This window comes from Aulonocara stuartgranti, assembly GCF_965226115.1.
Source record: "Aulonocara stuartgranti genome assembly, chromosome: 9".
NCBI lineage: Eukaryota > Metazoa > Chordata > Actinopteri > Cichliformes > Cichlidae > Aulonocara > Aulonocara stuartgranti.
This window is the reverse complement of record NC_138960.1, coordinates 3,207,501-3,230,495: the sequence shown is the minus strand read 5'-3', so window position 1 is coordinate 3,230,495 and position 22,995 is coordinate 3,207,501. Positions and strand designations below refer to the sequence as shown.

General features: G+C 43.6%; 2 protein-coding genes across 11 annotated transcripts in view; both read left to right on the top strand.

Moving 5' to 3' along the window:
* The window catches only part of kcnh2b (potassium voltage-gated channel, subfamily H (eag-related), member 2b), a 250,785-nt gene extending 238,234 nt beyond the window's left edge, over positions 1-12,551 (top strand). For both annotated transcript variants that reach the window (XM_082547606.1, XM_082547607.1), the window contains 8 exons: positions 97-290; positions 1,331-1,433; positions 2,635-2,786; positions 2,874-3,012; positions 3,103-3,292; positions 3,894-3,999; positions 4,103-4,204; positions 5,014-12,551. In XM_082547606.1, the coding sequence (XP_082403732.1) occupies positions 97-290; positions 1,331-1,433; positions 2,635-2,786; positions 2,874-3,012; positions 3,103-3,292; positions 3,894-3,999; positions 4,103-4,204; positions 5,014-5,418 (1,391 nt within the window). In that variant the 3' untranslated portion in view covers positions 5,419-12,551. The remainder of the gene's footprint in view (positions 1-96; positions 291-1,330; positions 1,434-2,634; positions 2,787-2,873; positions 3,013-3,102; positions 3,293-3,893; positions 4,000-4,102; positions 4,205-5,013) is intronic.
* A 1,967-nt stretch (positions 12,552-14,518) lies between these two features.
* LOC309714877 (uncharacterized protein) overlaps positions 14,519-22,995 on the top strand; it is a 114,684-nt gene continuing 106,207 nt past the window's right edge. For all 9 annotated transcript variants that reach the window (XM_082547596.1, XM_082547601.1, XM_082547597.1 and 6 more), the window contains exon 1: positions 14,519-14,617. In XM_082547596.1, coding sequence (XP_082403722.1) covers positions 14,527-14,617 — 91 coding nt within the window. In that variant the 5' untranslated portion in view covers positions 14,519-14,526. The remainder of the gene's footprint in view (positions 14,618-22,995) is intronic.

Sequence of the window (22,995 nt, the reverse complement as noted above, 5' to 3'; positions counted from 1 at the left end):
TCTTGCAGCTCCACCTGATGCATCACAATATTGTTGACTGCTTGTATAAGATCAACAATCAAATACGTGCTTTTCTATTCTTTTCTGCCTTCCCAGGGAAGAACGACATCTTTGGCGAGCCCATCAACCTGTATCACCGACCCGGTAAATCCAATGCTGATGTGAGGGCTCTAACATACTGCGACCTTCATAAGATTTTGAGAGAAGATGTTCTGGAGGTGCTGGACATGTATCCTGAGTTTGCAGATCACTTCTGGAACAACCTGGAAATCACCTTCAACCTCAGAGACGTGAGTTTCAAACTCCTCCCACAGCAGACGTCAGTAAAATCTCATAAGAGTGGCTCGGTTCATAATCGAAATACACAAATAATATCAGCGAGTCCAAAGTTTATTTTCAAAATTCTTTTTTTGTATTGACAACCAGCTGATGGGTTTTTGTGGTTGTGGGATGGAAAAAGACAACTATGACTGTGAAAGGGAACCTGCCCAAGTGTTTCTGCACGTTATTAATACCTAACATAAGTCCTACGTTTTTATTATTATCATTTTGTAAAACAAAAAATCCAACAAGATGTGCAGAACTTTGAGCTTCATTCACAGGAAGAAGCATTTGTTTTTCTGCCTTTACCGTCCACAGCAGACAACAGGAGCTGGCTATTTTGTTGTTATACGCATCAACCTGTCAGTGGATGGTTGAGCAGAGGTGTGGGTGCTGTAGGAGTATGAATGGTGGACTGGTGACCTGTTCAGGGTGTGAACACTATGACTGCTGGACATTATTGAACTGGACGAGCGGTTAAGAAAGGTTTGGGTAGCTGCTGCTGCTGATAGCAGGTGCAGCTACCTGATGCTGTCTGTTTCATTGTTGCTCGTGCACAGGCAGAGCCTGGGTGAAAACAGCTTTTACATCCCCGGGCTTGTTCTGATTGTGAGTGAAATAATTCTGCACAGTGTGTCTTCGCTTTGTCGACAAGCTGCTTTGAATTTGCAGCCACGTTTCTCCTTTTGTTGCCGTGAAAGCCGCAGCATTGGCACGCCCTCGGTGCCTGCTGAGAAAGGAAGTAGAGTACAGAACACACGCGTACACACACACTGCATATTGATGCAACTCAGGAAACAAGTCTATTAATAACACAGCATTTTTTCAAGACTCTGAGCTAATAAGCTTCAGTGTGGTGTTGTGTCTGGCTGCAGGTGTGATGGTATCTTTCTTCCATCCATCACCGATGTTGCAAAGAATCCAAGATGACTTATTTTCACTATTTTTACAAATCACATCCCACACTTCTCCTCAGAAGTTAAGTGATGAACGCTGTTTTATATTTCAGACTAACATGATCCCAGGTTCTCCCAGCAGCGACGACTCCAACTCCGGGGGGTTCAACAAATTAAGGAGGCGTAAACTATCATTCAGAAGACGCACAGAAAAAGGTAACCCGTCCTCCCTGGGTCTCATCAGTCAGCATGTTTCACCGTTTCTCTGCTGAATGTTTACTCTGTGTATTATTCTTGGGCATCATTATTATTAGGAGCCAGTTTTCCTGTTTATGAACCCTGGTTACACAAAGCAGTTAGATAAACTACAGGCATGTTGTAAATGTATAAGCGCCAGGTCGTTTTCTCCTTCTAAATTCAGACAAAGCTGAGATGATTGTAGCTGACTCTAAAAATCTCATGTGCTTAATTAGATCATGACATTACCATGACTCCAGTAATACAGACAGAAATCTTGGAGCTACTTTTAACCAGGATGTGTCCTTTAACACACAGGACTGCTTTCTTTTATGTGCGCAATAGCTCTAAAATAAGAAACATGCTGTCTCAAAGTGACATTGAAAAGCTAGTTAATGCATTTATTACTTCAGTGCTGGAACATTCCTTATTGTCAGGCTGTTCTAAAAGCTCAAAAGCTGCAGTGACAGGACCAAAGAGGCCATCTTCTTCCCATACTGGCTCCTTTTCATTGGCTCCCTGTCAAAATCCTTCTTCTCACATAGAAATTTTGAATAACCATACATTAAAGACCCCATAGTGTACCACGTTATAATAACAGAGCTCTCAGACAGACAGCGATCTAGAGTTTCTAAAAGTAGAATGGGAGGCTTCAACTGTCCCGCTCCTCTGGAATCAGCTCCCAGTTTGGTTCCAGGAGCATCCCTTACTAAACCTGTTATAGGTTTAGCTGCTGGTGGGCTTTCCACGATGACGAGTGTTTCTTCTCCGTTCAGTTCTTTTCGCTCCCCTGGTGTTACACAGCATTAACGTTTGTCTTCTCTCTCCCACAGTATCTGTTTCTTTCTGTCTCTCTTGTCCCACATCAATCGTGGCTGTCCCTGAGCCCGGCTCTGCCGCAGGTTTCTTCCTGTTAAAAGGGAGTTTTTCCTTCCCACTGTTACCAAGCGCTGCCCATAGAGCACAGTCTGATTGTTGGGTTTTCTCTCCACTGTGTAGGATCTTTACCTGATAATAAAAGTGCCTTGAGGTGACTGCTGTTGTGAATCGGCACTTTATAGATCAGATTGAATTATTTTATCTGCTTGAATGGTCAAAGAAATACTATATTAATCTTCTTACTTCTAATCCAGCTAGACTGACCATCTTCTCCTTTTTATCCATCTGTGCATCTGTCCAGATGATGCAGATGCTGGAGAAATAAAAAAGTCCCATAAGTCTGTGAGACGAAGACAGCGTGAGACGGCCCACAATCAAAAACAAGAGGAGGCGTCTAAGAGGCCATGGGGGGCACATCGAAGCTCAGTGTCCTCACATTCCAGTGGTGATGAGGTACGACTCCACACTGCCACTGTGACTGTTATACAGGACAGCACTGTAAAAACTGATGTGGATGTTTTGGTCCTGCTCCTCTTATAGGGGGAGGAGTCAGTAGTGACTGGTCTCGCCCCTCCGTCTGCAATGCAAGAGAATCCACACAAGCAAGTCCCGCCCTTTACCGAGAACACCGAGGGTGATGGAGACCCCAAGCCTGGGAACACCTGCAATGCCCTGTCAGGTATGGTACGACAGAAGACACACTCATCCTTTCCCACTGCTTTGCACACTCACATACGCACCCACTCCTCCCCTCTCCACCTTCATATAGGGGCATTCTCAGGTGTGTCCAACATCTTTAGTTTCTGGGGAGAGAGCCGGGGGAGTGGTCAGTACCAGGAGGTTCCCAGCTGCAGCCTTGCCTCCCCTCCACCCCTCAACACACCACTGCACAGCTTGAGCCGCCAGCAACGCAACCAGCTGGACACACGCCTGGACCTGCTGCAGAAACAGCTCAACAGGTACAACTAGCAGGGTTGTTTTTTTCTTTTTTAATGCCTCTACAGAGAGCTTCTCCTCTCGCTGCTGCAGCAGCCCTGTAGCCTTTGGCTCAACGAGGCTCTTTCTCAGGTCCAGTTGAGATCAAACGTTTGTACTCCTCTGTGCTGAGCTGTAGCTGCTGAGAAAGACTATATCTCCACGTTAGCCTCTGCTGATAAAGGTGTGCATGTGGGGGGGACTCTGCTCATACGTGAAAGTGTTGCCGAGTTTAAAATAGCAGCAGACTGGCTCCTAATTAGCCTGAGATAGGAGAAAGAGGATGAGATGCAAACTTCTGCACGCGTCCCGCACACATTTATCTACATCTGCAGTGTGACTATGCGCCAAGGCACTTTTTTGCTGAAAAGACAAAAGAAAACTCCTGTGGGGAAAAAGAATTGCTTTACTTTTAACAGACTAACAGCAGGATGTTAAGAGAAACGCACCGTTAGCAAAACAAAGTTTCAAAAAGTGCATTCGATACGACTCGAATCAGCAGTCTGGTCCATTTATTTTTACTGCTAGCTTCCTTTCTTTTTGAAATTGACATTAATTATAGATCATCTCTTATACACTGTGAAGGTTAGAGAGTCGCATGTCAACGGACATCGGCGTGATCATGCAGCTGCTGCAGAGGCAGATGGCGCTGGTACCTCCAGCCTACAGCGCTGTTTCATCACCACCTCAGGTAATAACGCACACAGCGTATGGGACTTGTGTCAAAGAATGAACCTCACCGTCGTGGTGGGTTACACTTCACGCTCGCTAACAAGATGATGTTTTCTTTTCAGGCCTCACCCTACCCAGGTCCCGGTCCAGGACCCGGTCCGGGAGATGGAGTGGTTTCTCCTGGTACACCTCTTGAGACAGAAACACTGGCCTCTCTGTCACAGGTGAAAAACGTGCTGGCAAATCTTACCCTGCTGATCTGTCAGTAACATGTTACATTAAATCCCACAAACACTAAATAAATGCTTAATTGATTTATTTAGCATCTTGCACATGTTGTATATTTGGAGTTGAATCAGGTACCTCATCGGTGACACACCCCAATGTGTCCAAGTGAGTGGGAATCATTCTTCATTTCTTCCTGCTGTCTGCAGGAGTGTTTACAAGAAACAGTTGAAGGTTCAAGGCATTTACATCATTCTAATTGCAGACAGACCTCCCTCCTCCATATATAATATATTCTGTGAAATCTAGCTTTCCCATAAAAATGTTGAAGCTCCAGATTCAACAGTGATGTGATGATGTTTCCAAAATACAGTCTGTCCAGAATGTAAACTTCGATATGACGACACGATCCTGGAGTGCAGCATCAGGGGCGTGATCACAGAGCAGACGGCCTCTTTAGCCAAACGATCTGATACCCCCGTGTTGATATGGTGCCTGGATCATCATAATTAATGGTGGTCCAGGTTCAACACTGCAAGAGACCAATCACATTGTTGTGATGTCATAGTTTTGTAACGTTTTGTAATCCCACTCAGCAAACCCAAGCCTGTCTCCGCAGATCTGAACACAGTCGTGTCAATCATGAAACATTTTACATACATATTAACATATCAACACAGCCAAAAGCACACGTTTGGGCTTTTTGCAACATGCACAGGTATGAAGTCTTGCATGACTAATTTCTTCTGTTCTTGAAAAGCACAGAACAAATTGCAATCCCACTGACCTCTCTCTTCTTTCCCTACAGATCCTGCATTCCCAGGACTTTGAGGAGTTCCCAGCTAAAGCTCTTGACTCTCTGCAGCCCCAGGACACGTCTCTGATCAACACAAGCCAGAGCCAGCTCGCCCCTTCTGGACTGGACGGACTAGGCCAGCATCTCGGACTAGGCGGTGGAGCTGGAGTCGTTTCAGTGGCAGGTTCAGGATCAGGTCTAGGTTTAGAGTTAGGGAGTGGGGAGGGTGCAGTTTCTAGCTTAGGAGCAGGGTTAGATTTTGGTTCAGGGGTATGCATGGGTGCTGGGACAGCTGCTGCAACAGGAGTCTCACCACTGGATCCTGAAACCCCACGGAGGCTATCGCTCCAAGAACCACAGACACCCCTGGACTCACGGACACCACAGAGACACAGCTCCGACCCAGGGGGGAGCTAAAGAAGACACGGGGATGAGGGGAAGGCGAGTGGGCTCAAGGCAGGGACACGGAGAAAATGAGACTGCTGCATTCAGCAACTCTTTAAGTTCCTTCTGGTTCCACCGCTCCACGTGGCACTTTGGATTTCAGGAGACACCTACTGTACCTGCCACTTAGCCTTTTAGGGCCCCCAGCTACTGTATCTTCACTGTCAACCTCTCAATAAGGACTCACTGCCCAGAGAACGTGAAGCCAGGCAGGGGGTTGAGGCCTTTCATTATCTCCAAATGTTTCCCCTCTCCTCGGGAAACATTTGGAGCTTTCTGAGCCCCACAATGGTACGACCTTTAACCAAAACCACACACTGAGTGAAAATAGTCTGGTCTGGACCTCTCAGTCGTCCTTCTTAGGATGTCGCTTTTTTCAGACTTACATATAAACGACTGCTGACTTGTAGAAGAATCCCTTTACTGCTGTATCCAGTGTTGGATGACTGACAAGTACCATCGAAGACAACATTGAACAGAATGACGAAACAAGTAGCCATTTACGTCTTGCACTGAAAATCCTATTGATACGATGATTATTCTATTCTATATGTCCATGGCGCTTCCGATAAACTCTCAAACTGGTAAATTGTAGTGTTAGCTGGCCTAACAGGAGTCCTGCTGTCTCGTCCTGTCATTGGTTCCTTCCCCCTGAAGTCCTACACCCAAGAGGTGGAGCTGATGTTCCACGCTTCCCAAGAGCACACTGGATTGGCTGGTTTGCACCTCAGGGGTGGGAACTGGAGGGTAAAAAGCCATGAATTTTCTTGATGAACATATCAGCTGCCCTGTCATAAACATTGTACAGATTTGCTAGGGAGTGAAGAACATTTGGCACGCTTAGGCAGCGTCACAAACAGGTAAACTGGCAAACTTACAAGTTTTCCACAAGAACAGTGCACCAAAAAATAAAAAACACACAAAAAACAGCTTACTAATTTCACGAGCTACGAGTTGTGACCTTACAGCAAAGTTGTGTTGGATTATTTTTGACACAATGAAGTCAGCAGTGACTGGATACTTGGATGTGTAACGTCACATCAAAGCTCATGCATAAAGGGAAAACATGTCGAGTGATTCTAGTTTATCGTAGGTTGAATTTGCTACCTCAGATTTCATTGGTTCCTTTTTCTCCTAAGCATGCACCCAGAAAGCTTCTACTATGTACATAAGCGTTTGTTATGTGAGCCGTAATTACACAAGTTTGCCAGTTTACAACGACCAGCCGAATGCGCCATTATTCTATGTACAGTATAATATGCAAACACTGGCAAGACGACAGGAGCGAGTGTGATTTAATCTTACTACGTGTGTGATAAGTTCAGGTCCAAAGCTTTTTATGTGTGCGTTCGTCCTTGTTTTTGTCTTTCTGTCTGCAGAGCCTGGTGATTAGCACGTTTGCATCCATGCACTGTCAAGGGTCGTTGGTTTTTAATTTCCAAGACAAGTTTTTTTCTAGAAAGAAAAAAAGAAGATGTGAACACCTCCATTAAACAGGCAAATGACAGTTTAGTGTTTGAATTGATAGCACAAACCCTTTACAATGTTGACATCTACAGCTGCAGAGAACACAGGAAGGAGAAACTGCACCTGACAGTTATTTTACAGCATTATTTCAATTACCTCCTACTTTGGAGTCCCAACATCTCATCCTTGTCACAAACTTTTAATGCAGATTCTTGCAGAGGTATGAAAAGGCTGTAATTACTTCATCACACAACTGCTTTATCCATGTGATAAGTTTAGAAACACAGCATGCATTACGTTTAGAAACAAACCAGTTTTGTTCTAGCTCATTAGAAATGTACTCTTTGACAGTCCTTTGATTCAGGATTGACTCTGTTCAGGTACATCAGGAGATGTGTCTGGTTCCATTTAACCTTACATGCAGTGCAGTTATCGACCAAGGGAAGAAGACGCGTAGCTTCAAACTGTTGGCGCTGCCGCCCATCTTAAATATCCATCCACAGCACTTCAGGCTGCACTTCATCAGTTCAAAGCAACAGTAAACATGTTATCAGTAACCAGTTGAATGAATAATGCCATTTCCTTCTGTTTATAAGTGCTTCTTTCGCATGAGCCATACTGTAGACAGACACGTACAGATGTGGTTTTAAAGTTTACCGACGCTCATCATGGACGTGAATGTAAAGGCAATACTGGGCTTTCAAAGGTTTCTTTGGGCTACTCTTTCCCTGGCATAGGAATAGAGCTACAGAGCTGCAGCGCTGCGTGTGGACTCTAAAGCAGTTTTGATTAACCCTAACCCCGTGCTGTAACCTAACGCATCAGGTGACGCACACAACAGTGATGTGAATGTCATCGAGGATCGTGGCATTTCCAGTCCCGAGGTCAGCTGGGACGTAGAACCACAAAATAAATCTGGTTGGATATTTGACAACTTTTCTATGAAGAATTAGTAGAGTCCAGCTAAAATGGTTGCATTCTTAAGCATGGTCCGGTTTCCACTGGTTTGTGGGCAGGACTTTGGAAAAGTTTATCTCACTTGCTTTAGTTTATGTTTAGGTTACTACCCTGTTGAAACACCTGGTCACATTCAATTTTCAACTGATGGTTTGAGGTGTTGTGGAAAAAATGTGACACGGTCTGTTTCCTTCATTGTAATATTCACGCTGTTCAATGTTCAACTGATGTTACCACCATGCTCAACAGTTGGTGGTGTTCTTGGTGTTTCTCCAAGCAAGCCTCGGGTAAATTTCGCCAAGTTTAATGGTGAAGGGCTTCCTTCTTGGACAACAATTTGTCATTCTGCTTGCAAACTGGCTTAGTTACAGACAGTGACAGTGATGTTCGAGCACGTTACAGTTTCCTCTTAGCTGAGCGTAGAAGTTTGAGTCCGACCTCAAGCAGAGCGCAGTTCTTTAGAAGTGACCCCAAGAGATTCTCTGACTCTTCCTCAGATGTACGCCGAGCTTCTTGAAATCTCTCATTGTACTGTGTTAGTCAGTCTGTTGCATTTATGGCTCAAAGGAATGTCTACAAAAGGTAAATTTCCTACTCTTCACAATGTTTGTTGTGCAGTCATTGCATCCCAGAAAAAGAACACGTCACAGAAATGACTGAAAGCCCGATACTGCCAAATCATTCATATCCAGATGTCCAGAAGCACGTATAACTAGAACTGTAAGGGTCACGAGGATGAGTCTGGGATTCACCGTTAATTACTGTAAATGGCCTAAGGAGAATGGCGTGCACTGAGCTTACAAACTGTGTGTCAAAAAGAGAACATCTATGAAGGAATAAACAGCAACACTTTTCCTAACGTGATATAGAAGATGACGCATACACTCTAAAAGATATTACTGGTCATATGGAGTAAAGGTGGAGTCTGGATCTTGTTCAATCTGATATCCCTGTTGGTGTTCATCCTGCATTATCATTCAATTTGATTCATACAGCACCAAATCGCAACAACAGTCGCCTCAAGGCGCTTATATTGTGAGGTCGACCCTACAATAATACATACAGAGAAAAACCCAACAATCATATGACCCCCTATGAGCAGCACTTTGGCGACAGTGGGAAGGAAAAACTCCCTTTTAACAGGAAGAAACCTCCAGCAGAACCAGGCTCAGGGAGGGGCAATGATGTTGGTCCCATCAACATTGCATCTGACCAATGACATCGTCTGAGTATTCAGCTAGCATTACCCCACGAAGTTAGCTAATGATTTTAAAAACTGTCACTAACAAACCAACAAACCTGGACTAACATTACAGTGATGACACAGGAACAACACCAGTCCAGGGATATGAGATACACCCTGGAGCACACCCAGATAGCTCTGGGCAGACAGGTGTTTAAAATCATAAAAGGTGATGGATACTCCTGTATATTCGGGGAAAAAACCAGGCTGTTTTTCTGCATTAATGGTCACTTTTGCACAGTCTTTTTAAGTTCTCAAGATGAAGGAAAACAAACACCCATAACGTCTTCAAAATGTGTCTTCCCTTATACGCAGTTACATGGAAAGACCCTTTCCTGTACTACAAAATCAAAAGTTGTAATGGAGGAAGAGGGCAAGCTTGTTGTTGAAGTGCAATAGTCCTTTAAAGAGTTGAGACTTGTAGCAGCTTAACCACGTCCATTTGAATTTAAAGCACTTTATTATCATTATTATTTTTAAACAGCGCAGATGTTTAATAAAGACTCAGGAATGTGTCGCCGATGTCACAGGTCTGATTTTCCTTTGTCTCAAAGAACTCAAAACCAACCAATCAGAAAGAAACAAATTGGATGCGCGGTCACATTTCAGCAGAGTTCCCCTTTAATGCAGAAGTGTGAGGATTGTATTTCACTGTGGGTCTACGGTGTTTATTTATTGTCGTAGGATTATGTGTCTGTGGGTTTTTCACTGTTTCAGCATGTAACGGCTCTCTGTGCTCTGTCATTCTTTTGTTCACTCTGTGTCGATATTTATTCAGTATTTATCCATATTTAATTAACATTATTGTACACTAAAAAATTCTCAATCAACTCCTGCCTGCAGTCGAGGCCACATTCGGTATCTCTCACCCGTTAGTGGAAATTGCCGGTGTCTGTGCGGTGATTGGGCCGTGCGTGTGCAGCCGCTTCGTAAAGGTGCACTTTAAGTTTGAACCAAAGCAAGCCCGTGCTGTGAACAAACCACTGCTGGTGACATTGTAAACTCTAATCCAGCCCTTTCACTCCCAAAAGATTGTCGTCATTTGAGTTAAGTGCAGAAATGCAGCTGGATTGAGCGTAACTGTAAACAAAGATCTTTTTAAAGTGACTTGATTGGCGAGGGCGTGATGGGTTTGTTAGGACGATTGATGCTGTTTAGTGACGGCACTCTGGAAACAGGGATTCCAGCTTCTTTCAGATGGACTGCAGCTTTTTCCTTCTTTTCAGTATTCTATAGTCGAAGCGTGAGTGAAAGCATCGCGGGTGTTTAAAGCTGTTAAGGTGACACTGACCAAATCTGCTGAGCTCTCCTTACTACTGCACCGTACCTGGTTTCACTGCCATCACCAGTTTTGTTTGGTTTGTTCCTACCAGCAGTCCCTGCCTGTGCTCTCCAGGAAACAAAGAACTATCCTCGACCCAGTGGACCTGGCTGCTTTACAACACTTTCTTTCTTTCTTTTTTTGACAGTGCAGTCAGTGGTGTCTTTCAGCAGTGGGCTCCCATTGCCATCTCATACTGTAGTGAGTCTTCTGTTAGTGTTCAATGACAGTCACCTAGTGGCCTGAACTGTATCTTTACATTCAGAACTATGACCTCAAAACTAGAATGTGGTTGTTGTCGACTCTTCCTCCCTGACCTTGTATGTGACGGTAGACCTTAGTGCTAGAGGACACATTTATGTATGCATACTGCATATTATAACAATAGAGGGTGCACTTTCCAAGAAAAAAGACACCAAGGGAGGGGGCGGGGGGATGTTTTGGTTTGTGGGCAGTTTTTGACTTGTGGGGGCAAGTGCTTCTTCCCCTTTGCATTTAGACACACACACACACACACACACACACACACACACACACACACACACACACACACACAAAGATAAGAACTGCCTGCGCACTTAATACACATGCCTCCCCTTAACAGCTCTTCCATACTGCTGAGCTTTTTTCAGCTCTCTTCTACTTTCTATGAGTTCTCACAGACTTGCTATTTGTAGATATTTTGCGCACTTGAAGGAGGGAGGGGGGGTTTGGTACCGTTTACACAACACTGGATCTATTCTGCCTGTAAATACCACCTTCTATTACTTGTACAGGAATCAAACTCTTTGGCACTTGTATAGCCAGCACTATGCAGAAACCGAACTTTCTTTGGCATGCTTTGAAATGCAGAATACTATAGAGGAAAATATACAAAATAAATAAAGACTGCTCTGATTTCTTATTTTAAAAAAACAAGGAGCTGTCCATGGTAAAAATGGATGTGACGACGATGACGGTGATGAGGGTGATGAAGCTAAAGACTTTTAATATTGTACACATTTTTACTTGCATGCTGCACTGAAAAATCATCCGGCAAAGAGAAGGTTTGATGTGCAAAGCAGCTGGTTTTTGCTGTATGCTTGCAGACTGTGTGTAGAGTGAAACACTGAATTCTTCCAGGTAACGGGAGAGTTGTTATTTATATAATACATATATACATACTACTTCCAGGTCATGGAAGAGCGGGGTACTGAATAGCTGCAAACATAGTGATCTTAGATGATACAATATTATATTGTATACTTGTATCTTTGGTTGCAAACCACTGTAACAGAGTGATGCATGTGTGGCAGTCCTGGGCAGAACTGTTGACCGTTTCCAAAATATCCTGAAGCACTTGATTCCCCAAATCTGGTCTCCGGGCTGTCTCGCCTGGGGAGGTAAATAAAGTACACCTACATGAAATGCATTTTTGGACCACATCTTGCTGTTTAAGTGTGACGTGGTGAAACCTCTTAGCAATAGCATATCTTTAACGCATCTTGCTTAGAAGTCATGACATGTCCCATCAAAACCAGTACTTTTTAATCTTGTGTACTCTGGCAGTCTATGGAATACTGCTTAGCCATAAAACAGTAACGCTAAGCTCGCCAGTGAAGCAGTTCTGAAAACCCGTTTCTACAAAATTGGGAAAATGTGTAACATGTAAAAAACAAAAACAGAATTGAAACATCAAATACTGAACAGTTTTTTAACCTGTCTCGCTCCTACATATGTCAGGCAACCAGTCACACGATTGGGTTTAAAAAGAAAGCATGGTTACAATGTTTCCAGAGGGCCTGCTGCCATCCTGATGATATCTATTTCAATGAAGGCCTTTGTCATTGTCCACATTCATTAGGACAATGACAAACATTCTGCAAGTGTTCCAACAGCACAGCTCTTCAGTAAGAGTCCAGGTGCTGAACTGCAGCAAATCTACATGTTACACATAAACCCAACTTTTTTAGGAAAATCTGGGTTGTCCAAAGCACTAATGATTCATATCAAAGACTGCAAAAGGTTGGAGGGGAAACGGTGATGCTCCAGGTTCTGATTGTGTGATAGCATAAGCAAATGGTTGATCTTTATAAAATTTGAAAATTATTTCTTTCAATAAACCTCTTTGAAAGCAGATTCATTGTGACTGCACTGATTTCTGTGACATTTGCTTTGACACTTCTCGAACATTTTAGCACAGAAAAACACCTTTAAATCGGACCGGTTACTTTTGTGTGAGGTTGCTTTAAAAAGCACGTTTTCACAGGATTCTACGCAGTTGTGTAAAACTATGTACACGATTATTGCTCCCAGAGGAATTACAAGGCTAAACAGCAGCCAGGTGCTGATAATCAAATGCACTTGACTCAAGTGTGAGCACCTTTACAAAGACAGATGTTTCAGCAGGTCGGGGCATTCAGGTGTGTGTCAATGCAATACCAAGCAGGAAAGGCATCAGCAATGATCTGCCTAAGAGCAATTGTTGGTTCTTAGCAATCTGGGAAGAGTTATAATTACAATATACAAATATACAATTTCAAGTCCATTATTCTACAGCAAGAAAAAATATTCACACGTGGGAAACATTCAAGATAGACGGACTTCAGCAAAGGACAAACGTTATCAGAAAAAATGCATAAAACCCAAGAGCTACATCTCAGACTACAGGTCTCAGTTAATGTGTGAAATGTCAATGTTTATAATAGTACAACTACAAAGACATAAAGCAAATATGGCTTTTTTTGGAAGGGAGAAACACCTCTTAAAAAATATACATTTACAAAGCTTCATCTGAACAAATCACAAGACCTCTGGAACAATGACCTTAGGACAGATGAGACCAGTGTGGAGCTGTTTGGCCATAATGCACAGCATCACATGTGGTAAAACCACTATCAGTGCTGTGGTATCACTCTTCATACAAGGAGTTGAGTAAAGTGATGGAGGGACGATGCTTCACAGAGGCAGGACTGGGCAGCTCGCAGTCACTGAGTCAACTATGGAGACCTCTGTGTACTAAAGTCTTCTAGGATCAAATATGATGATTGAGCTAAAGCTTGGCCAGAGCTTGGTGATGCAAGAGAGCAATGATCCCAACCACAGCACCACATCTACATCAGAATGGCTGAAAAAGAACAAAATCGAGGTGTTGCAATGACCCAAAGTTTAGACCTCAACCTGACTTACATGCTGTGGCAGGACCTTAAGAGTGCTGCGTAAAAATGAATGTCCACGAACTTCAATGAACTGAAGCAACACTGTAAAGCAGAGTGGATTAAAATCCGTCCACAGTGCCATGTGAGACTGATACAAGTTATGACTGCTAAAGGTAGTTCTATAAGCTCCTGAAACTTTGGGTGTATTTTGTAAACAGCACAAGTTTGACAAGAGATGAATTTATATAGTTGCATGTGTGTATATGCACGAGCAGGTCTGGAGTACTGTAACCACTCTACGGCCAAGCAGGTGGCGGTAAGGTAAGCTTTCCACCACAAGGCGTCACTATAGACCTGCACTATGTCAAGTGGAGCATTTTTCCCGCTTTTGATTTTTCTGTGGCTTTTTGCAATCTCACCCCCAGAGAAGACACGCTTCCTTGCTCCAGTTTGTGAATCAGATCCAGCAGATTAGGTGGCGAGTTGTAGTAAATTAAATCGGCTGTCACTTCTGTCCCCACTACCCCCAAAAGCAACACAGTCAAAGTCAACTACTTGTATTTATACCATCAACATTAGTGGACGCGTGTGGGTTACACTTCCCCTTGGGTCTCTGTAATTTCTGTAGTTCCTGTTTAGCCGCTTGGTAACATTCCTCTGATCGGGGCGGTGTAGGGCGTCTTCCTGGGCCGCGGTCGTATCCAGAGTTCGTTCCCCGAGGCGATTGGACCGGCACCGTCCCGTAAAAGGAGTCAAACTTTTCTATTGAATGCACACGGTGTCTGTCAAAAGCCAACACGGTGAGAAAGGGATCTTCCCGGGATTCAGACGTTTTGATTGGACAGTAAGGCCGTCAAGCAGACTTTTAGTCTTCGTGCGATTGGTTAAAATGAGAGCCAGTTCGCGGTATCGTTTTGCGATTGGAGTAGAGGCAGTGCTGGGGGCGGGGCATATTTATGCAGCGTACACTCTTGGGTGGGCGGATCGTAGCGGTGACAGCGACGCTCGGAGACTCTAGACAAACTGTCAAAAAGGAGACAACTAACGGTGAGTGACGCTGAAAAATGAACGTCCCGTTTTGTGTGGTAACGCCCGGTGTGTGCACTGAGCGCGGGGTCGGTGGGCGGAAAGCCGCAGTCTTTGTTGCAGTGAACTGACGGTGATTTTGGATGAGTGAGCTCACAGGGCGCATCGCAGCAGGGACTGAGTACGGGTGTAGGTTAATGCTGCCTTCAGGTGCGCCTCGGACACTTTTACTTTCTGAGAAGAAGTCTGCAGAATTAGCACGCTTATGCTTTAGGCTAGTTAGCACCATGGTGGTATTGTTGTCGTTAGTTTTTTAGGTTTTGTTTCTCCCTCTGAATGTCCGCTTTGCCTTCGTATTATCACAGTAGTGAGTAGATCGCGTGCATCCGTGCCACTGTTCCCGACCGCTATAGAGACAGCATGGTGAAGTTGCACTGTCACAGCAGACTCCCACACTGTTACGCAAGTTTCCCCTTTATATGTTTCTGTCGCATCTGCCCATTCATTGGCACTCTGCAAGAACGACCCCGTGAATAAAAACAATCCTCCTTACACTGTGCTGTTACAGTGCATAGCATATGGGAGTGGGTTCCTCCGAGCTTCGAGGAGGACAGACTACGCGAGCTGTCCTGTCAAGACATTTTGAGCAGCCAGCACTTCATTTCATGCACAGATTGCAGCTTTTTTTTGTCATGGTATGGCATGGCCAGTCATGGTAAAAAATATGTTTTTCCCACAGCTAAAAAAACAAAAGTGAAACTAACGCAGCAAGTGCCAAAGTGCAGTTTTTCTAGTAGCCACTTTTGAAGCTGGCTCCCAAAGGGAGTCTAACATTAAAATGCTCAACATACCAATATTTTTAAAAAGCACTCTCTTTCACTCTCTGTGGATAAAAACTGTATGGTGTGTGGGATTTTCCTCATAGCTTTAGCTGAAAACTTGGCACCCCACCCTCATGCCCAGATACGGTCACATCTTGGTCCAAAAACCAGTGTGGTGAAGGACTAAAACTCGTGTTTGTGTTTTATAATGCAGAGTTCAACCGTTAGCAGATGTCATGGTTGCAACGTCCGTCTTTTATGTACAGTGTGTGAGGAAAGCAATGTGTAGCAAGCAGACCGTTGAACATGCTCAGCTTTACTTGAGGAACAGTGGCCCACACTGGTTTTCAGACTTATTGGAGAAACCTTCTTTATGCTGGCTCCTCTGTAGTAGGTGTGTGTGTGTGTGTGTGTGTGTGTGTGTGGAAAGGATAGTTATAGGTAGCACAAAAGCTTCAGGAGTTGTATGGACTGAGCATTGAACTATTTGTTATCGAACCCTTTCAGAGGAATATTCACTGAGTAATGTTTTGGTCTGCAGCTGCACGTGTTGTAGTCTCTGTGAGACCCCTCTGCCTGCCACGCACTCATGCATGACACATCCAATTTTCAGAGGGATGCTGTATCTGCTGGCACTGTTGTTTTAACTCTTATCACAGCTTGTTACACTGTTACACTGCTCTTAATGTTGCTAATGGCTGTTTAATATTTAAAGAATAAACCCCAGGCTTTCCCTATTATGGCAGAAATTGGGTAGCAACACAGTATAGGTTGGATATCAGTGTGAGAACCGTGTTGACTGATGTCAGCATATCTGCAAACAAGATGGATTTGCTGATGTCACTGTCCCACATTTATCTGCTGTGTCACACTGTTTTTGCTCTGGCCAAATGTTCAAGGATAGTGTGGTGAATTCTGTCATATGTCACAGTGAAGGTTTGTTTCCTTGGAGCAGACTGGGTGGGGACTGCACCATCATGCCGAGTCATAGTTATCGTCCCGCTGATAGTTGCTGAATAGCATCGCCTCGTTAGCCAAGAATAAAGCTGTAACTGTCGTACCTGTAGAGGATTCTTAACGCAGTAGCACATCGTCCGTATGTCAAACCTCGGCTGTCTCGGAGCGTTCCAACCAGGTTTGAGGAGAGATGCCAAATTGCAATTAAAAGCAAAAAAATGAATTTAGCTTCATCCCTAATGCACCAATCACTTTCCAGCTTGAACCCACATCTGTCCATCTTAATTAGTGGGTGGAGCTTGCTCAGTTTTCCTAACAGCTTCATTCTGTCGTCAAGCTAGTCGTTCTTTGGGCAACAGGATTGCATCATCACTATATGTGACACAGCACAGGAACAGCCTAGTAGTGATGTAATCAAGAACAACCGGGCTTTCCGTTATTGCCCACATGCGTCCTCTTTGCGTCATTGTCTGCAGAGAAAACTAAAACTATGTCTGGAAAGTTTTATTGAACGGGTTCTGATGTGTGAGCTTCAAAACGATGATGAGCCGCTCAGTGCAGCCTCGTGTGAGCTGGCCAGTCAGTCAGCGAAACTTAGTGATGCTGGAAACCTTCCACGTTTAGCCTGCGGCGCTAATGCTGTCAATCAGTCGGTTACATCTTGTAAACTTAGTGAAGTTTTTATTACAAGTTAATTATATATATATATTTACCAGAGTGATGTATTTGAGTATTTATCAGGTTGCATCTTTACCAAACACCTTCTAGTATTGAGCATCTATATGAGTAGATTGTGGGCTTGGATTCTGCATGCTGCGTCACATCAGGTGTTTCTGCAGGTTTTCTGTGTTGAATGTCATTTGGTAACTTCTTTTATTCTGCTGTTCCAAGCACGTGTGCATTGCCTCCTTTACATGCAACCTTGCGCCTCCACCTGCACTGCAGTTTAGCAGTGAATTTATCACAGAAATTGATATAAAGAGGACTGACAGCAGAGGATTGACCCTCGGTAGCAGCCTCCCTCCCTTCATCACTCCTTCTATCCAGATTACTCTCCAATCCTGTAGCAGCCAGATTACTGAGTGGTGGGGAAATAAGAGGTGGGACTGATCTAAGGCCCTGGATGATTATGGACCTGATCCAGTCATATCCCTACAATGTCCTGATGCTGTAAGTCCACCCGCAGCCCTGACGGTTATCAAACAGTCTGTTTGGTGAGCTACTGCCACTCCAGCTTTCACAGGAGTGGCTGAAACACTGGGTGTTTGTGTCTGATCATTTCCTGTCTAGGGTACGATGCACATCTCCTGTTCTCTGTGTCGCTGAAACAGTTTTTTATGTTTTACTCTTGTTCAGAAGAGAAAGTACCTCAAAAGTCTTTTACTACATCTGTTTGATAGAAGAACGGCAGCACCGAGCGTCTGCCAGAGCCCACGTTTCCACTGGAACATCTGGTTTCTTCTCTTCCTATTTTATAACTCTACAAGTTCCCAACTTTTCATATTCTATTACAGGACATCTGCCACTGTCTGGCCACTTTTACATTTGGGGGAAATAATTCAGCAGGGGAAAAAATATTTTTCTGGCGGTTGTTGGCCCGATTATTGAACCATTTGTGAATATTCGCAGCAGTAGTTGTCGTCCTTCTCATCAAGCTTCACGCTGATGGTCTCATTCCAGCCTTGTGCAGGTTTAAAATCCTGTCTCTGACGTCCTTTGGCAGCTCTTTGGTGTTGCTCATGACTGTGGAGAGGTTGAGATAGAAGGAATGAATAGAGGGACCAAAACCTCTCGTACAGTTTCTTCCCCTCTGGACTCGTGAACAACAACCGTATGACTGTTGGCACCACAAACACACGACCCTGCACGGTGTTCTCTGCATCTGCTCCATGTTTGCACTGATCGTATATCTGTCTGCTTAGCACTTTTAATTTTTATGTTTATTTAAGTGTTGTCTTACAGTATGTTTTGCACTAAGTACTGCAGCAATTTCCTAATGTTGTAAACCTGGTTCTGTGGACGGCTTGATAAACATAACCAGTAGAGATCAGGATCTGTAACTCGGAGTGTTTGTGATCTGTGCGCACACATGCACACAGTCTGTGGAAGCCAACGTTCTGGTCAGATACTTATTTCCTCAAAGGCATGCAAATCGATTTGTAACCTTTGTCTCACGTTTCTCTGGATTTTCTGCTTCTGTCTCTCCATTAAAATGAAACTACCATCAAAATCGGAGGCTGTCCAGTTCTTACAATTACAGCTGTAGGAACTGATTATTTCAGCAGGGGATCAAATAATTAATTCCATCACTGTAATACCCAGCTGCCTCTTGCCAAAGTCAAATACCACTCAGTAGTTTTAAAGCTGTGCACAGTTTGAATTTCTTGGAAAAACTCTGAGATGGGACTTGATGGTAGCCCACTGCTGAAGTAGGCAGTGCAGATCCACGGCTGAAAACACTGTAAGAAAAACTGCAGTTGTGTGCCAAAATCCAGTGTGACAACTAAGATTTGTTTAGGGAGTGAAAAGAGACCATCTAGTAGATTAAAGCTGAAAGTCTGGACTTTATCTGAGTTGTTTCATTTAAAGTCAGTGTGGTAACGTACCAGAATGTCTCTGTGCAGATATTTATGGACCTCACTGCTGTGGTTACCTTCACCGACTGTGGCACCTGCCACACTTCAGCTTTGCCTGGTCACATACCTCGTCACCAACACAAGGCTTCTGTAACCTTGTGAAAACTGAATGTTGGCGTATCAGAGTAGACTGACTTTCAATCCTGCATCATTAGTAGGGCTGTGCGATATGACCAAAGTCTCATATCCCGATATAAGACATTTATCGTCCTGACAACGATATAAATGACAGAAATGTAATATTTTCTGTAGGGCTGTTCGATTTTGCATAAAATGAGAATCACGATTTTTTGGCTTAGAATTGAGATCACGATTCTCTCACCATTTTCTTTTCCAGTATAAATATTTATTGCACTTATTAACTGCACATCAACTTCGTAACAGTTGAGACTGAACATAAAAACAATAAATAAACATAAAAACAACAAAATGTTGTACTGCTTGAAATTCGGTCTCCACCGTTGCTCGACGCTGCGTGTATAGAGCAGGTAGTGCAACAGTAGAAAAATAGTTGCGGGACGGCACTGTGTAGCGTTTGTCTAGGGTGTTGATCGTTTTCCTAAATCCCTCGTTTTGCACAGTGTTGATGGAGCCATATCTTTGGTCAGGTGATAAGTGATAGCCTCCGTAATTTCTTTGTGCCTGCGGGAGGTCGACGGGTATAGGGAAGCGCTGTATAAGGTTCCCGTTATTGATGTTTGGGTGGTTGACCGGGACGGATTTTCTCCTGTCACTTTCTCGTCATCCCTGACGTGCTCTCCGTTGTTGTTTCCCTGCTAATTTTAGCATCACACGGCACAGCTTCTGTATCACGTGGTATAAGGCTCCGCCCTTGTCATTTGTCGAGCAGGAAGAGTGAGCGCTTGTTTTCATGCAGAGTACGTCCCGGATCAAAATGCGGTACAATCGTCGTCTTATTTTTTTTTTTTAAATCGTTGTCATTTGGAAATGAGATCGCACATAAGTATGAATCGAGATCGCGATTTTCTAACGATTAATCGTGCAGCCCTCATTTTCTGTAAATTCTGTGAATCTCGGGCAGCTCGACTTGCGTGAAGTGTTTCCAGCTGCGCGTGGTGTAGCTGCAGTCGAGTGTTTTAACCGATGAAACGATACATTTTTAGACATAAGTTGTAACGGCCGACATTTTCTTTAAAAGTTTGAGTCTAAGGTTTATTTTTTAGCACCTGACGGCTCTTTTTTTCTTCTCATCTGTAAACTCTCTGCATCTTTCACGTGATTCAGTTTATTTTGAAAAGTCTCAACAGGATCTTGAGCTTTATTGTGAAAGGTTTAGTCCGTGTGGTTATATTAAATATAAGAGAAAGAGAGAACTTAAGATAAGATAAGACTTTATTGATCCCACAGCGGGGAAATTTTTGCATCACCTCAGCTCAGGTACAGATATATGAAGGAAATACAAAAATACAATTAAGTACAATCAATGAAAAAAAGTAAGATAACACACTATATACAATGGTAGCATACACAGTATGTGATTGTGGATATAGTTGGAAATATGGAAGACATAAACTATAGCTTGGAAGGTCATGGAAAGTCCATTATGCATGAAGTGGTGACCGTGGATGTTCACAGTGTCCAGTGACTTATGACATCGTGATTGAGGAGTTATAGAGTCTAACTGCTAACTTTAAGACATGAATAAAGTCACTACAGTCACCATCAGAACCATGAACAAATATCGCTGTAAACAGTTTATTTTACGACACCACGAAACAAACGATGGCATCATAGATAACGATGGACGTTTTTATATCGTCAGCTGATATATATGGTTATATCGAACAGGCCTAATCATTGGTGAGGAGCATGTTTGTGGGCGTTGCGTGTCTGGCTGAACTGGTTCTGTCGCTGGCACATCGATAAAGGCTGCCAGCTGCATTTATTGTCATAATAAATTTCCAGAGTGAAGCTTATTCTCTTACAGCTTGTTGGCACTGAGACCTTTCTGTTACGTAGGTCGGCTCATGTATGGTGAAAACTCGTTAATGTGCAGTCGCTGGATTGGTTTCTTCTCCTTCTTTTCCACTACTGTAGCATGTGAAGGATGATCATACAGTGCTGAGGTTTATTTCCTGTTTTAAATCTCTCAAGCTTGGGTGGAATTACTAATGCTGCTTTTATCTTTTGTTGGATTGCATGTGTTTAAATAAATAATCAGCCCAAAGCATGCACGGACACTCCCTGAAATGACAGGTGATCTAAAAAACTAAAAGCATTTGTTGACACACGTCGAGTGTCCGCAGCTTCAAACATTTGGCTGTTTTCCCCCAAGAATGAAAAGAATTGTTGAGCATATCAGAGAGTAAAGTAGCATAAAATATGTGACAGGTAAATGTTGTGAAACTTTGAATGAAAAGGTCTCTTATTGTTATGAAGAAGATTCCTTTTTCCTAACCTAAAGACTCTAAATCAAACAGTGAGTGAAGGTCAGGTAACCAGGGTAACGTCGTCTCTGAGGGTGCAAACAACTCTTACTTTACAAATTACACACATGGCACACTTACATGGGATTAGCTTAGACAACAGACTCCACAGTTGTCCCATATTTATAAAGGGTAGCTTTTGTTTAGCTGGTGTAAACCTGTCGTGAAATGCAGATGTAGGAGTTTTCATTTCACAGGAGTCGTATTTTCTAACCCACAGGTTCCTCTAATAATACCAGTCCTGTGCAAATAAGCATGCACTGCACAGAGCAGGAAACCTGCACCTTAATGCTTTAGCTGGATGAGGTTTGGCTCGACCCCAGATTTGTTAGTTCGTCAAAAGCGATGTTGGCTCTGTTGTCACAGCCACACATCTGTAAGGTCAAACCTACTGACGAGGTTGGTGTGATGTAAACTACATGTAAAGAGCTGTGGCTGCTCCACTCTGGCATCAGGCACTGGTTGCTGTTTAATGCTGCGGATGCAGTTTAGTAGAAACTCATTCATAAACGTTTCCCTTTCATGCTCAGAATAACTACGAAAATGTTCAGCGCTGCGTTCAGTGGCTAAAGGTAGAGGTCTGAAACCAGGCTCGGTCGGTGCTGGCTCTGCAGCCCAGGCTTTTATACTTACGTCCAGTAAATCTTTGATCTGTGTGTTTTAATCCATTTAGTGTTTTTGTACTTTTAGGTTTAATGCTCACTCTGCAGTCATATATCTTTGAGGAGCCAGGACAGCTTGGCTGGGCTTCAGCAACAAACCGACTGGTTCAGGGTTGGAAAAAAGATCAGTCTGGGTTTAATCTTAAAATAATACAAACTTGTAGGATTGTGAGTGTTGGTCTGCTCTTGTTTAATATCTGATTGGTTGATGTTCATTAAAAAAAGACTAAAAATGCCCAAAGAGAGACTTAGGAAGGAAGAAATAAAGGAAGGAAGGGCTGAGGAGGGAAATAATGAGGCAGGCAGGGAAGGGTGGAAGGAAAAACAAGTTCTTAGTTACTGCGATGGAGTTTGTCTGTGTTCTTCTCAGGCTGTGGAGTGTCATCCTTGCCCTCGTTCTCTTCATCCTGACACCTGAAACACTCACCTCACCATGGCTGACATCACGATTGTTTTAAAATCTGCCCCCAGCAGTCACGTGAAACTCAATATTAGATTAGGTTAGAAGTGGGGTTTAGGAAAGCCGATCAGTGCTCCACAGTCAGATCATCTGACTAAAGCAGGATACTGTCTTTAAGGTCATTCCAGCCTCTGTCTAGGAATCAGGAAGCAGAGGAAATCCATCATCCATGTGACTGTGTGCAGCCAAACAATGCAGACGGCAGTTTAGTGTGGGACTCCGTCATAATCCTTACACAGTGGGGCCTCCCCGTTCTTTCAAACCTGAGAAGTTGAAGCTTTTCTTTGAATGTGCGTCCTTTCCTCCTGAGCTCGGCCCGACCTGCTCTTCTTGATCCCTCAGCTGCCACGCTGCAGCTTTGATGTCAGGAACACGGAGGGCCAGCTGGTGCGTTTCAGCATTTCTCTGGGTGAAGT